Below are 14,535 nucleotides of genomic sequence, written 5' to 3'. Positions count from 1 at the left end.
CAGCCTGTGTCCAGCAATGGTTTACTAACCAAATGGCATTCGGAAATAAAATGGAGGGGGGGTGATCAAACTTTAAATTCCTCCAATCAGTGTCACAATATGCAGGGCATGATACACCCCCCCCCCCCCCAAACAAACAAGTGGGTTTCTGTAGAGGAAACAGGTGCTGCAGGGGAATGATGGCTGACAGCAGCTGTTGTCTGCTGCAAATCCTTATCTGCTCCATTCATCTAATACAAATCTTCCTATAGTCCTGAGAAGAAGGGGCATGGTGTGGCTAGAACTTCACTTGCCTCCCCCATTGATCATTGATTGTATCATACATTGATAGAATGTATCCATTGATTTCCTGATAGTGATCAGATGTCCTGTTATTGGTGATGAATAATTTGAAATCAGGAAGGCAGCAGCAGCTTCCATATCTTCTGTTATAAGATTCATCACCTCTGCTCATTATCATGATTCCCAGTGTGCAACAAAATGATACAAAATAATAATTCATAATCTTGTCTGCTACAATTGAAGTCTTCTCTTGGTCATGTAATGATGATACAACATAGGCTGTGCTCTTTGATCTACAAATGTCTGTATTTTAGTCTGTGTAACCGATTATTTATTTTGTGGTTATTTTATGACAGTTACTTTTTCAGTTCCCTTATTTCCTGTTATGATCCTGATATCTGTTAGATATAAACACAATTCAGTGTTTACATTGTATCAGATGTCACCATGTGACTTCTTCTTGTTACCAGTGGCAGTGTACTGTCTACTATAAATCGATTTGATTTCACTGTTTGTTTTAATATTGTTGATCTCAGAATCTTCTCAATGGTGTTCATCTCTTTTTGTTGATCTCAGTTTTTTTGTTATGAATGTTGATCAGTGTTTTCATCATTTAGTGGTCATCTCACTTTCTTATGAATGTTGATCAGTGTTTTTAATGATGGTGTGGTGATCTCAGTGTTTTCTGCATCTGTGCTTTTCTCAATGGTGTTTGATCTATTTATTTTAATTTAATGCTGATCTAATGTGTGTTTGTGTGTGTTTTTTCTATTATTGAGGTTGATTCTTTGTTTCAGTGTGTGTTTATTATTAATGCTGATCAATGTTTTCTCAGTGAGGTAATAATTTTTTTCATTAGTATAGATATTGGTGCTTTTCTCAATGGTGTTATCTTCTTTGTTCATTGATTTCAGTGTGTGTTTTATTATTAATGTTCATCAGTGATTCTTTATTAATGTTGATCTTGGTTGTTTTTTAAGTCATTTTTTTCATGCTGCTCAATGATCCATCTTTTAATGTTGATCAGTGTCTCTTCTTAAATGTTGATCAGTGTTTTTTCATTAATGTTGATCAGTGTTTCTTCATTAATGTTGATCAGTGTTTCTTCATTAATGTTGATCTCAGTGTGTTTGTGTTCTTTATTATTGTTTTTTTTATTTCATGTTGATCAGTGTTCCATCTTTTAATGTTGATCAACGTTTCTTCTTTTAATGTTGATCAGTGTTCCATATTTGTTGTTGATCAGTGTTCCATCTTTTAATGTTCATCAGTGTTCCATATTTGTTGTTGATCAGTGTTCCATCTTTTAATGTTGATCAGTGTTCCATCTTCTAATGTTGATCAGTGTTCCATCTTCTAATGTTGATCAGTGTTCCATCTTCTAATGTTGATCAGTGTTCCATCTTTTAATGTTGATCAGTGTTCCATCTTTTAATGTTGATCAGTGTTCCATCTTTTAATGTTGATCAGTGTTCCATCTTTTAATGTTGATCAGTGTTCCATCTTTTAATGTTGATCAGTGTTCCATCTTTTAATGTTGATCAGTGTTCCATCTTTTAATGTTGATCAGTGTTCCATCTTCTAATGTTGATCAGTGTTTTTCTCAATAAAGTTGATCCTTTTTTTTCATCAGTATAGATCTTAGTGTTTTTTTTCTAAGTGATCTTATCTCTTTTTTCATTATTGATCTCGTGTTATTTTTTTTTTTTTATAATTTATTCATGTTAATCAGTGTTCCTTCTTTTGGTGTTGATCTGGGTTCCTTCTTTTAATGTTGATGTTCTCTCATGGGGGTTGATCCTTTCTTCTTTCATTAGTATAGATCTGGGTGTATTTCCTCATTATTGTGTTTTTATCATGACACTGGATCTCAATGTTTTTCATTATTAGTCCAGATATCAGTGTTTTTGTAATGAGTTTGTATAATTCTTTTGGATCTGAGTGTTGATCTCCTAGACAGACATCTTTAAAATGGAGTAGTTGCTGCTGTTGTTGTTGTTGGGGATGATGGTGGCCATGGAGTGGTTGCAGTGGATCCAGTTGTGTTTTGGTGTCGTGTGTGTCATAAAGCCCCGGGGGTTTAGTGTGCAGAGTGGGGGTGAGGGGTGTATATTTTGGGGGCTCTATATATAAAACAACAATAAAATGAATAGCAGTAAAGATCTGATGACGTAGCAAACAAAGTTCAGGCAGCTCCAGACAAACCCTCCCGGCAGCCTCCTTGGTGACCCCACTTTGGCAGTCCGCCGTTTAAAATCGCGGGGCTCCCCGGGCACGGGGGACCCATCGTTGGAAAGCTGCGGGTCTGCCCTTTCGTTTGCGCCCGGTGCGGAGTGTGTGTGAGCCGGCGATGGCGAGCTAGAGGGCAGCGAAGTGCGAGTGCGGTGTCGGGCGCCTGGCTGCTCGCAGAGTAGAGGGGAGCTGAGTCTCCAGCCAGAACGAGACGCAGCAGAGAGGAGACGAGGGCGCAGAGCGGCTCCCTCCGCCGACAAGATGAGCGATCCCGGGCCGAGGGAGGCTCGGGGGGCCCCGGCTCCTGGGTGAGGACTGGGAGGACCGTCTCGGGGATCTGGGGACGGCGGAGCGGCTGGGGATCGGGCGGCCCGGGACACTTTTAGAAGGCGGGCGGGCGGAGCGGCAGAGGCGGCTGGGCTTCGGCTGATCATCATGTCGGGTTTGTCTTGTGCTCAGCCAGAGAGACAACAAAACCAGCCGCCTCCGCCGGCCCTTCCACAGGGGCCCCCAGCCTGGCCCCGGCCCCTGGGGCCCCCGCACAGCCCGGACAGGCTAGCCCCGGCCGCCCACACGGGGATCCAGGCAGGTCGGTGCAGTCGGGACAGTGAAGAGGATTTGTCACTAACAATGGCGGCCATGTTGTTCAGAAGCTCTCCTCTCTGCTTCTCTTCTCCACAACTTTACTTCTCTCTTCCCAGCATTGGGGGGCCCCTGGACAGACCCCTGGGGGGCCCCTCTTCCCTCTGTACCCCCTTTGAACCCTTTTGCTTCTTTTTTTGCAGGATGACAGTGAAGCTGAAGAGTGGGGAAGAAAGGTTGAAGAAGCCAAATAAGAGAGAAGCTGAGGAGGAGGAAGAAGAGGCTGCAGGAGAAGTGGAAGAGCCGGGCCCCAAAGAAGGGGAGCCACTCATCCCCGACACCCCCGAACAGGAGGCCAAGGAGGGTCTGACCCCCAAAGGCCCGCAGGACCAGCACCACTTCCTGAGGTCCAGCGTCCGCCCCCACAGCAAGCGCCAGAGGAGAGACTCCTGCAGCAATGGCAGAGCCACCGCCACTACCACCAAAAGCAAAGGTACACCCACCATGGCATGACCACTAACTTTGGGGGTTCGCTCCAAACGGGCCACCAACTTTAGGGGCCGCTTTTTGTTTTTTTGGGGGTTTTGTTCACAGTTTTAATATAGTGTTTACATTATTTCCCTTATCGGGTGGGATTTGAGCTCAACACCACATTTATTAATAAAGCTCAAGAAAATTTTACAATTGATTTTGCAGGTTTGGGTGGTAGGGCTCACCCCAAAATTTTTGGGGTACAACCAGATGGCCCACCAACTTAACAGCACTCCGGGGCATATTTATTTATTTATTTATTTTTTCACAGGTTTGATACAGTGTTTGCATTATTTCCCTTACTGGGTGGGATTCTGAACTCAATGCCAAATTATTAATGAAGCTCAAGAAAATTTTACAATTGATTGTGTTTGCGGGGGAGGGCTCACCTCAAACTTTTGGGGTACACCCAGATGACCCACCAACTTTACGGGCACTCTGGAGCCATTTTTTTTTTTTTTTCGCAAGGTTGATACAGTGTTTACATTATTTCCCTTACTGGGTGGGATTCTGACCTCAACGCCAAATTATTACAATTGATTTTGCAAGTTTGGGGGGTGGACTCACCCAAAAAATTTTGGAGTACACCCAGATGGCCCACCAACTTTAGGGGCACACATGGCGGCTTTTTTATTTATTTATTTTTTCCAGTTTTAATACAGTGTTTACATTATTTCCCTTACTGGGTGGGATTCTGAGCTTAACATCAAAATATTAATGAAGCTCAAGACAATTTTACAATTGGTTTTGCTGGTTTGGGGGAGGGATTACTCCAAAATTATGGGGTACACCCAGACAGCCCACCAACTTTCGGGGCGCATCGGGATGGATTTTTTTTTTCTTGGTTTTAACACAGTGTTTACATTTCCCTCACTGGGTGGAATTCTGAACTCAACGCCAAATTATTAATGGACAAGAAAATTTTACGGTTGATTTTGCAGGTTTGGGGGGAGGGTTCACCCCAAAATCTTGGAGTACATTCGTAGGGCCTACCAATTTTAGGGGCACTAAAGGGTTTTTTTTTTTTTTGTTTTTTTGTTTTTTAAGATTCTTAATTTTTTTTTAGTTTTACTGCAGTGTTTACATTATTTTTTTACTGGGTGGGATTCTGAGCTTAACACCGAATTATTAATGAAGCGCAGAAAATTTTATGATTAATTTTGCGATTTGTGGGAAGGGTTCACCCCAACATTTTGGGGTACACCCAGATGGAAGCAAGAACATTTTATAATTGTTTTTGCAGGTTTGGAGAGGGGTGGAAGAAGGGGTTACCTCAAAATTTTTTAGGCACACCATGCCATCTTTCACAAATATGGATGTATTGATGAAGTTTTGGTTGTGTTTATATTTTAATTTTGGGGTAACATTGTGATCCCCCATGCATTAGGAGAATTAATTTTTTTATTTTTTTTGTAAAAAATTCTGAAAATTAAGCTAGTCCTGTGCCAAGAGAAATGCACGGGATCATCTCCAACAGACCACCCCCCCCCCCTTTAAATTAGGGGTGAGCCATGGCCTTTTTTTTCCCACATCTGGATACAGTGTTTACATTGTTTCATTTGCAGAGTGGGATCCAGACCATCAAGCCAAATCATTAATAAAGCACAATAAGGTTTACAGTTGTCTTTGCAGGTTGGGGGGGTGCGCATGCGCACCCCAAATTTTTTTGGGGGGTGCACCATGCTATCTTTCACAGTGTCTCTGCACTTTTTAAGGTTGTGTTTATAATAATTTACTTTCCAGGTAGGATTGTAATCCTCCATGCCATATTTTCTACAGTGCATTAAACAAATTGAAAGAAATTTGTTTTTTTTTGCAAAAATAGTGACACCACCAATTAGGGGTGCACTATGTCTTTTTTTTACTTTTGCATAATTCTGTACATTTTGATGCACCATGCTGTCTTTCATAAGGTCTCAGCACTTTTTTGGGCTGTGTTTATATTTTACTTTTGGGGTAATATGGTAAATTATCAGCGGTTCATTAAAATACATTTTTTTGTTTTCTGAAAACTAAACTAGTCTAGTGCCAAGAGAAATGTGCACAGGCTTGTTCCCGAAAGACCACTCTCCCGTTTTAAATAGGGGGGCATCGTGGCCTTTTTTTTTCTCTTTTGTACAATTTGATACAATGTTTACATTATATCACTCATAGGGTAGAATTGTGACTTCAGTGGCAAAATATTAATGAAGCACAAGAACGTTTTACAATTGGTTTTGCAGGCTTGAGGAAGAGGTTGGCACCTCAAAATTTTAGGGGTGCTTCTTTCTAAATGTACCAGCACTTTTTTGGGTTATGTTTATAATATTTTACTTTCCAGGTAGAAATGTGATCTCCCATGCCAATTTGACTGTAGCGCATTAAAATTATTATTAAAATTTTTACATTTTTTTTGCAAAAATAGTTATTGTTTTTTGAAAAGTAAACTAGTCAAGTGCCAACAGAAATGCACGAGCTTATCCTCAACAGACCTCTCCCCTTTACTTTAGGGGTGCACAATTCTGTTCATTTTGATACAGCGTTTGCATTACTTCGCTCAGGGTAGGATTCTGATCATGATGCCAAATTATGATTCAAGCACAAGAACATTTTACAATTTAGTTTTGCAGGTTTGAAGAGGTGTTGTAAGGACTCATCTCAAAATTTTAAAGGTGCGCCTTGCTGTCCTTCACAGTCCTAGATATGTCGAAGTTTTGGGTTGTGTTTTGGGGTAACATTGTGGTCACTCATGCCAAATTACCAACAATGCATTAGGAGAATTGCATTTTTTTTTTCATTTTAAAATTAAACCAGCCCTGTGCCAAGAGAAATGCATGGGCCAAAATAGGGCCCAACAGCCCATACCCCCTTTATATTAGGGGTGCATCGTGGGCTTTTTTTCTTTTTGTGCACATTTTGCTACAGTAATTACATTGTTTCACACTCACAGAGTAGGATTCTGATCACCATGTCAAACTATTAATGAAGCACAAGAAAATTTTACAATTGTTTTCGCAGATTTGGCGAGGGTGGAGCATCTCAAAATGTATGGGGTGCACTACGCCATCTTTTACAGTGTCTCTGCACTTTTTGGGTTGTGTTGATAATATTTTTAATTTCAGGTAGCTTTGTAATCCCCCATGGCAGATTTTCTGCAGTGTGTTTTTAAAGAATGTACATTTCGAATGTAAATTTTGCAAAAATAGTTTTTTTTTTCTTTTTCTGAAGATTAAGCTAATCCAGTGCCAGCAGAAATGCACAGGCCCATCCCCAACAGACCATCATCCCCCCTTTTAATTAGGGGTGCACCATGGCTTTTGTTCCTGCTTTTACATAGTTCTGTACATTTTGATACAGTGTTTACGTTATTTCACTCTTAGAGTGTTATTCTTATCCGAATGCTTAATTATTAATGAAGCACAAGAAAACTTTTTTACAATTGTATTTGCAGGTTTGAGGAGGGGAGGCACCTCAAAATTTTAGAGGTGCACCACGCTGCTGTTTTTTTTTTTTTTTTTTTTTTTTTTTTTTGGGGCATGTTTATAATAATTTACTTTCAGAGTAGCATTGTTATCCCCTGTGACATATTATCAGCAGTGTGTTTAGAGAGTTTTTTTTTTTCCTAACAATTAAACTGTACAGTGCCAAGAGAAATGCACAGGCTCGACCTCAACAGAGAACCCCCTTTTAATTAGGGGTGCACCATGGCGGTTTTTTGTTTTTCCTTTTGACCAATTCTGTACATTTTGATACAGTTTACATTACTTCTCTTGCAGGGTGGTATTCTTTTTTTGTCTGGAAATTAAACTAGCTCATTACCTAAAGAAATGCACAGGCTCATTTCCAATAGACTACACCCTTTAAATTTGGGGTTCTCCGTGGGCTTTTTGTGCACAATTCTGTAAATTTTGATGTGTTTACATTTTTTTTCTCACTTTTTTTTTTCATTTTTATATTTTTCTTCTGGAAAATAAACATTGGGGCAGTCTGTGCATTTCTTTTGGCAATGCACAATAGTCACTTGCCTCCCTTTTTTAAAATTAGGGGCGTGCTGTCACCTCGTTTTGCACAGCTCAATGCATTTTCGGCCAGCGTTCTCATGATTTCTCTTGCAGGGTAGAATTATCAGCAATGCATGAAAGAAACACAAGAACATTTGACAACTGTTTTTTGCAGGTTTTGGGGGCTGACCTAAACATTTTAGGGGTACATTATACTATGTTATGCATTTCTGGATTTGTTAATATTTATAATGTTTTACTTGTGATCCCATGTCAAAATACCAGCATTGTATTGAAGAACATTTTAAATACATTCTTTTTTATGCAGGTTTTGGGGATTCATCTCAAAACTTTAGGTTGGGTGCGGGCGTGTGCCATGCGATCCTTTACAATTCTGGATGTTTTGATTTGGTTTTTGGTTGGGAGTGTCCTTATTTACAGGGTGGTAACCTAATCCCTGTGGCAAATTAAAGTGGAGCTCCACCAAAAAGGGGAAGTTCTCCTTTATGGACTGCTCCCCTGCTGCCCATTAAGGATTGGCACCTTTGGGGGGCAGGTACCCGAATTTGACAGGTACCCACTCCCACTTCTGGTTCAATCACCTAGGCGAGTGGAAGGTGTCCTCCCTCCTTCCCTGTAGTGTTTTGGGACACGTGACAGGTCCCAGAAGACTACAGGACCATTCATGAAGCGCAGCGCTACTCGCGCATGCGCAGTGGGTACTCGGCTGTGAAGCCGTAAACTATCACAGCCCGGTGTCCACACTGAAGATGCTGGCACCTGGAACACAGGACGGCCGGTGAAACGGGCTGCAGGGGACACACCGTGGGACCAAGAGACACAGGTAAGTGGTTGTTTTTTAAAAGTCAGCAGCTACAGTTTTTGTAGCTGCTGACTTTTACTTTTTGACAGGGTGAGTGGAACTCCGCTTTAAACTAGTTCAGTGCCAAGAGAAAATGCACAGGTTTGTCTCTCTTTAAACTTTGGGGTCACACCTTTGCCAATGTATAAATTTTAAAAAAATATATTTGGAATATGGGTGTGATAGGGACATTTTTAGGATAACATCTAGGGGGAGAGGAGAAAGGAGGTTTGTAGGAAAGAATCTGTATAGCAGGCACTTGTAGGGAAGACAAGGATATGGATACATTTAAAACCACATGCACACGCTTACACACAAGTTGGTGATATAGTTTTGTGCTCTTTTACAAATTTTACAATTACACTAATTGCTTGCCTTCTACTTTGATGACCACTCGTGTTTCGTGATTTCAGTGTCTCTCTTCTCAGAGGTGATCCTTTTGCACGCTACTGTTTTGTTTTTTATTTTTTTTAGGTTACTTCTCGCTTTTTTCCCTAAGTATTGCAGATGAAACTTTCAAAGGGTATTGAATGTCCCATGGGCAGTGTGAAATACAAACTTTGTTAAGCCATTTTAATAGAATTTTTTTTTTTTTTTTTATATTTTGAATTCTAGTGCTTTAGGGATCAGAGTGTTTGGACGGAAATACTGGGGACATATGTAATTTTTAGTTGTTAGTCCATATAACATTATTTTTATTTTATTTTTTTACTTTTTGCTTGCCTCTGTTAATTAAATGTTAATAATATATTCATCTTTTTGATCTCGGGAAATGGTTTTAATGTTTACTCTAATTTTCAAACCTGTTCCACAAAATGACATCTGGAGTCAGCTTGGTTGCCATCTTTTTTGTAGCCTTTTGTTTTTTGTGGGGTGTTTTTTTTTTTTGTTGTTTTTTTTGTTAATGCTTTTGTGCAATTTAGAGCTTACTATGTGCATCATTACTTTCATCATTCTGCACTGGATAAACAAAGGTAAAAGCTGGGGCACACAGAAATAATTGTTTTCTATGTTCCTCTTTCACACCACAACGCTGGTGTGGTGTGTGGTGCAGTTTGGAAATATGCAGCATGTCTGCATTGTGACACTTCAAATAAAGTTGGGGGAAAAACCCCAAAATACTGCTTTTTGTATGCAATGTACTCTGTTTCTTTTTGTGTATATTATTTCAACCAATCTTTCTATTTAAAGCAGAATTCTGGGCATTTTTTTCTTGCCCATGCAGTGGGGCTGTGCTGGCACTGCACAGGTAACTGCTTGTTTTGTTTTAGGGGGGAGGACAGCAATGATATACTCGCCTGACCCACACATCCTCCCTGCACAAGACCGGTCCTTTTGGCTCCTGCCCCCCGCGGTCTTGTAAATGGACTGTTCCTAACGGTGGTATGCTCAGCGCACCCTCCATAGACAGGTACAGTCCACCGCTGGACAGTGGGAGAGCTCTGTTTTCCATAGGAAAACAAGCAGTTGATCCATGCAGTGGGGATGCTGCTCCTCTGCATGGTAAAAAAAAAAACAATTGGCAGGAGTTCTGCTTTAAGAAAAAATAATAATGCTTTCAAAAATCTAAAGTACTGCTTGTTCTCCCAACTAGATTTAACCAAGCATAACTAACAGTTCTTAATGAAAAAACTTTAGATACATCATCGATAATTTTTTTTTTTTTAAACGCCCCTAAACAAAAGAAAAAATAATTTTAATCATTTTTTAAAACTGACGTATCGCTTCTGTTTCAGTTCAACCCTACGTAAAAACTATTAATGTTTTTTGTAGTCACTTGCAAATATAAACTTTTTTTTTAAAAGCGTATGTATGAATATGTACAATTGTCAGGAAGTAATTAGAGCAGAAGAAACTTAGAGATAGTAGAACAGGGAGTTGTATTTCCCATCCTACATCTTATTTCCTGCCCAATAATCCAAGAAATCTGCCAACTATTATTTTGGTATTTCCTTTTGCCTATTATGGTAGCTAAGGCAGGCCATAGACGGGCTGTTTATCGGCCGATAAACAAAAAGCCGTTTTTCGCGGATTTTCCCAGCATGACCGATAAAACTAAACGAGAAGATCCGTGAAAAATGGCAGAAGGGCTGGCCCCACTAACGGCGTGAATATCAGCTGATTTTTCGTGCAGACGAAATTTCGGCCAATAAACGACCCGTCTATGGCCTGCATAACACTGAGCGGTGATAAATGTCTGATATCCTAATTTCTGTGCAGGTGTGAACTTTTTATCAGCAGATAACGCATGTAATGTAACCTTGTTTGTTTTAGGCCCCATGCACACAGGGTGTTTGCCCAGCTCTCCTAAACGCCATTCCACTTGACAGCAGCATTTAGTCTCTTTAAGAAAAAATAATAATGCTTTCAAAAATCTACTAAAATTCGTTAATTTGTTTCATTGGCCAGAATAATTCTGGCCATTGGAATGAATTATGCTCAAGCGCTAAACGTGCCTGCCATTAACGCGTATATAGGCGCGTTTACATGCGTGAAACATTTTTTTTTTTTGCAAAAAAATAAGCCCTTCTGCTCCTGGACACACTGGTAGTGTTTTGGGGTTTTTTTTTTTTTTGTTTTGTTTTTTTGTTTTTTCCTGCCTCTAAGCGCCTATGTGTGTGCATGGATACATAGGCTAATATGGAGAGGTGTTTAGAGGTGGAAAAAGAGTGTGCATGAGACCTACACTTAGCTTTCCTTTAAGCATAGTAAATATTGATATCACCCATTACAGATGCAGTGAAAGCAATTCAGAGAGGACACTAACATTTGGGAATATGGTAATGTAAATGGCTCAAACAGCCAATATTAATCATGCAGTCTAAAAAGCTGTAATTTGACTGTTCGGTAATATTTATTTAAAGGTTAATAAAATGTTACGCTTTTACTGGTCTTAATTGCATTAAGAAATTGAGTTTTATTTTCTTTACCCACTTGCTGATTTTCAGTGGTTATAATAGGATGATGCGCGCAGGAATAATCTCGGTATTATTTGTTTGAGTCGACAGTCAACTAATTAACTATGGGATTGATTTTACAAGCAGCGGGAGGGGACTTCCCCTTCCGCCGCCTTCCATGGCTCTTTTGTGCTCTCTCTCGTCCCTTTGGGAGATCTGAGCAACCCGCCAGTGCTTCCGCCAGATGACCATAGAGGTAATCAAAGGGCGAAACGGCTCTGATCACCTCTGTTCTAGGAAACCACAAGTGATGAGTATGCGTCATTTGTCGCCAGTGCACAGGCGTGTGCAATTTTAAAGCATGACATGTTTGGTATCTATTAACTTGGTGTAACATCCTCTTTTAAATTTTACAAAACAATTGGGTATTATATTGTGTTTTGTGAATTAAAATTCAAAGTATTTTTTTTTTTCCCAAAAAAATTGCGTTTGAAAAACCGCTGCACATTTACCGTGTGACGTAAAAAATTGCAGCACCCACCAATTTATTTTCTACGGCCTCTGCTTTGAAAACAATATATAATGTTTGGGGGTTCTAAGATTGTTTTACATGCAAACAAAAAGTGTCAGAAAATGCCTTGTCCTTAAGTGGTTAAAGAATAAGTGTGCCTTTGTAGCCAGAAGCTCTGTACGTCCTACTTGCCCTTGTCCTACAATGTGCTGCAGTTCTCTCCATCCCATACTATCCGCCATCATATTCATCTAAATTTTCTCCTGCCTACACTGCCAATGCCTCTGCAATTCCTGTCCTGCATATACTGCTTGCCATTATATCACTTGCACTCCTCTCCTGCACACACTGCCCACTGTCCCACCTTCCAACATTCCTATCCTGCAGGTACTGACCCCATGTCGTAATCTCCGACACTCCTATCCTGCAGGTACTGACCCCATGTTGTAATCTCCGACACTCCTATCCTGCAGGTACTGACCCCATGTCGTAATCTCTGACACTCCTATCCTGCAGGTACTGACCCCATGTCATAATCTTCGACACTCCTATCCTGCAGGTACTGACCCCATGTCGTAATCTCCGACACTCCTATCCTGCAGGTACTGACCCCATGTCGTAATCTCCGACACTCCTATCCTGCAGGTACTGACCCCATGTTGTAATCTCCGACACTCCTATCCTGCAGGTACTGACCCCATGTCATAATCTTCGACACTCCTATCCTGCAGGTACCGACCCCATGTCATAATCTTCGACACTCCTATCCTGCAGGTACCGACCCCATGTCATAATCTTCGACACTCCTATCCTGCAGGTACTGACCCCATGTCGTAATCTCTGACACTCCTATCCTGCAGGTACCGACCCCATGTCATAATCTTCGACACTCCTATCCTGCAGGTACTGACCCCATGTCATAATTCTCGACACTCCTATCCTGCAGGTACTGACCCCACGTCATAATCCTCGACACTCCTATCCTGCAGGTACTGACCCCATGTTGTAATCTCCGACACTCCTATCCTGCAGGTACTGACCCCATGTCGTAATCTCTGACACTCCTATCCTGCAGGTACTGACCCCATGTCATAATCTTCGACACTCCTATCCTGCAGGTACTGACCCCATGTCGTAATCTCCGACACTCCTATCCTGCAGGTACTGACCCCATGTCGTAATCTCCGACACTCCTATCCTGCAGGTACTGACCCCATGTTGTAATCTCCGACACTCCTATCCTGCAGGTACTGACCCCATGTCATAATCTTCGACACTCCTATCCTGCAGGTACCGACCCCATGTCATAATCTTCGACACTCCTATCCTGCAGGTACCGACCCCATGTCATAATCTTCGACACTCCTATCCTGCAGGTACTGACCCCATGTCGTAATCTCTGACACTCCTATCCTGCAGGTACTGACCCCATGTCGTAATCTCTGACACTCCTATCCTGCAGGTACCGACCCCATGTCATAATCTTCGACACTCCTATCCTGCAGGTACTGACCCCATGTCATAATTCTCGACACTCCTATCCTGCAGGTACTGACCCCACGTCATAATCTCCGACACGCCTATCCTGCAAAATCTGACCACGTCATAATCTCCGACACTCCTATCCTGCAGGTACTGACCCCATGTCATAATCTCCAACACGCCTATCCTGCAGGTTCTGACCACGTCATAATCTTCGACACTCCTATTCTGCAGCTACTGTCTTCATGTCATAAGCTCCAACACTCCTATTCTGCAGATACTGTCATCATGTATTACCCTTTGACACTCCTATCCTGCAGGCTCCATGTCCTACTTTTTCTAGTAATTTATTTCTGCATATACAGCCCACTGTCATTCCCTCCGACATTCCCATCCTGCAGATACTGGCCCACATCATACCTCAGCACTCCTCTTCTGCATGTAAAGCCTACTAAACTCTTCTTTTTCATTGATTGTATTATCCTTAACCTTACCAGTTCTGGTTTATATAAATGTCATTTGCAGACTTATTCCCCTGGATCCCTGCAGCCTACATTCCAGCCAGACAATGGGGAGTCTATGTTTCTGCTGAGGAACACTTGTGCACAGTACAGGAGAAATGCCAGTTTAGGAGTTGAGTGAATTCTGGACAGAGTGTAGGACTGTAGACGGGTAAGTCTGATCTAGGTTCTGTTTTGGAGAAGAGGACGGGAAGACATGATGGTGCATTGTAGTACGGTGGTGCCCTTTGATCAAGGAGGGTTTTGTCTTTTGAAACTGAACATCCTACTACAGAAGAGGTGAGGGTGCAGCAAGATTTAGGCTTGTTTCACACCTGTGCAGCTGTGTTCGTTATGTGTGGCAGCCCATTTAATACACTGGGCTGCCTTACCCGCAGAAAAACAGAGAGAGAATTTCCCAATCCCTTTTTTAATATCGCACCGCACAATTGCCGCTCACGAAAGTGTCTACATTTTACTGGTGCGTGAGGGTACTATTAAGAATTTATAGCCCCCCTTCGTGTCTGCTAAAGTGCATCGAGCATGTTGGAGTGCACACAATTGTGCATACATTCTCAACATGCAATAATGTGAACCAAGAGGAAAAGGGTTAGGCAATTTCTATTCTATAGAAAAATTGAAGTCTGCAATTTTGTTGACTTACCAATGTTCTTGA

The 14,535-nt window shown here is 41.3% G+C and overlaps 1 protein-coding gene across 2 annotated transcripts in view; it reads left to right on the top strand.

Moving 5' to 3' along the window:
• Positions 1–14,535, top strand: part of CRAMP1 (cramped chromatin regulator 1) — a 75,426-nt gene that overhangs the window by 580 nt on the left and 60,311 nt on the right. The window contains exons 1-2 of one of the 2 annotated variants that reach the window (XM_089682691.1): positions 2,506–2,822; positions 3,300–3,589. In XM_089682691.1, the coding sequence (XP_089538817.1) occupies positions 2,776–2,822; positions 3,300–3,589 (337 nt within the window). In that variant the 5' untranslated portion in view covers positions 2,506–2,775. Of the gene's footprint in view, positions 1–2,505; positions 2,823–3,299; positions 3,590–14,535 lie in introns of those variants that run through there. The other variant, XM_089682701.1, reaches the window with a different exon arrangement.

This window comes from Staurois parvus, unplaced genomic scaffold, assembly GCF_062004578.1.
Source record: "Staurois parvus isolate SC_StPar_1 unplaced genomic scaffold, SC_StPar_1.0 ptg000018l, whole genome shotgun sequence".
In the NCBI taxonomy this organism is placed as follows: domain Eukaryota; kingdom Metazoa; phylum Chordata; class Amphibia; order Anura; family Ranidae; genus Staurois; species Staurois parvus.
The sequence above is the reverse complement of the archived record's forward strand: the minus strand, read 5'-3'. Positions and strand labels throughout refer to the sequence as shown.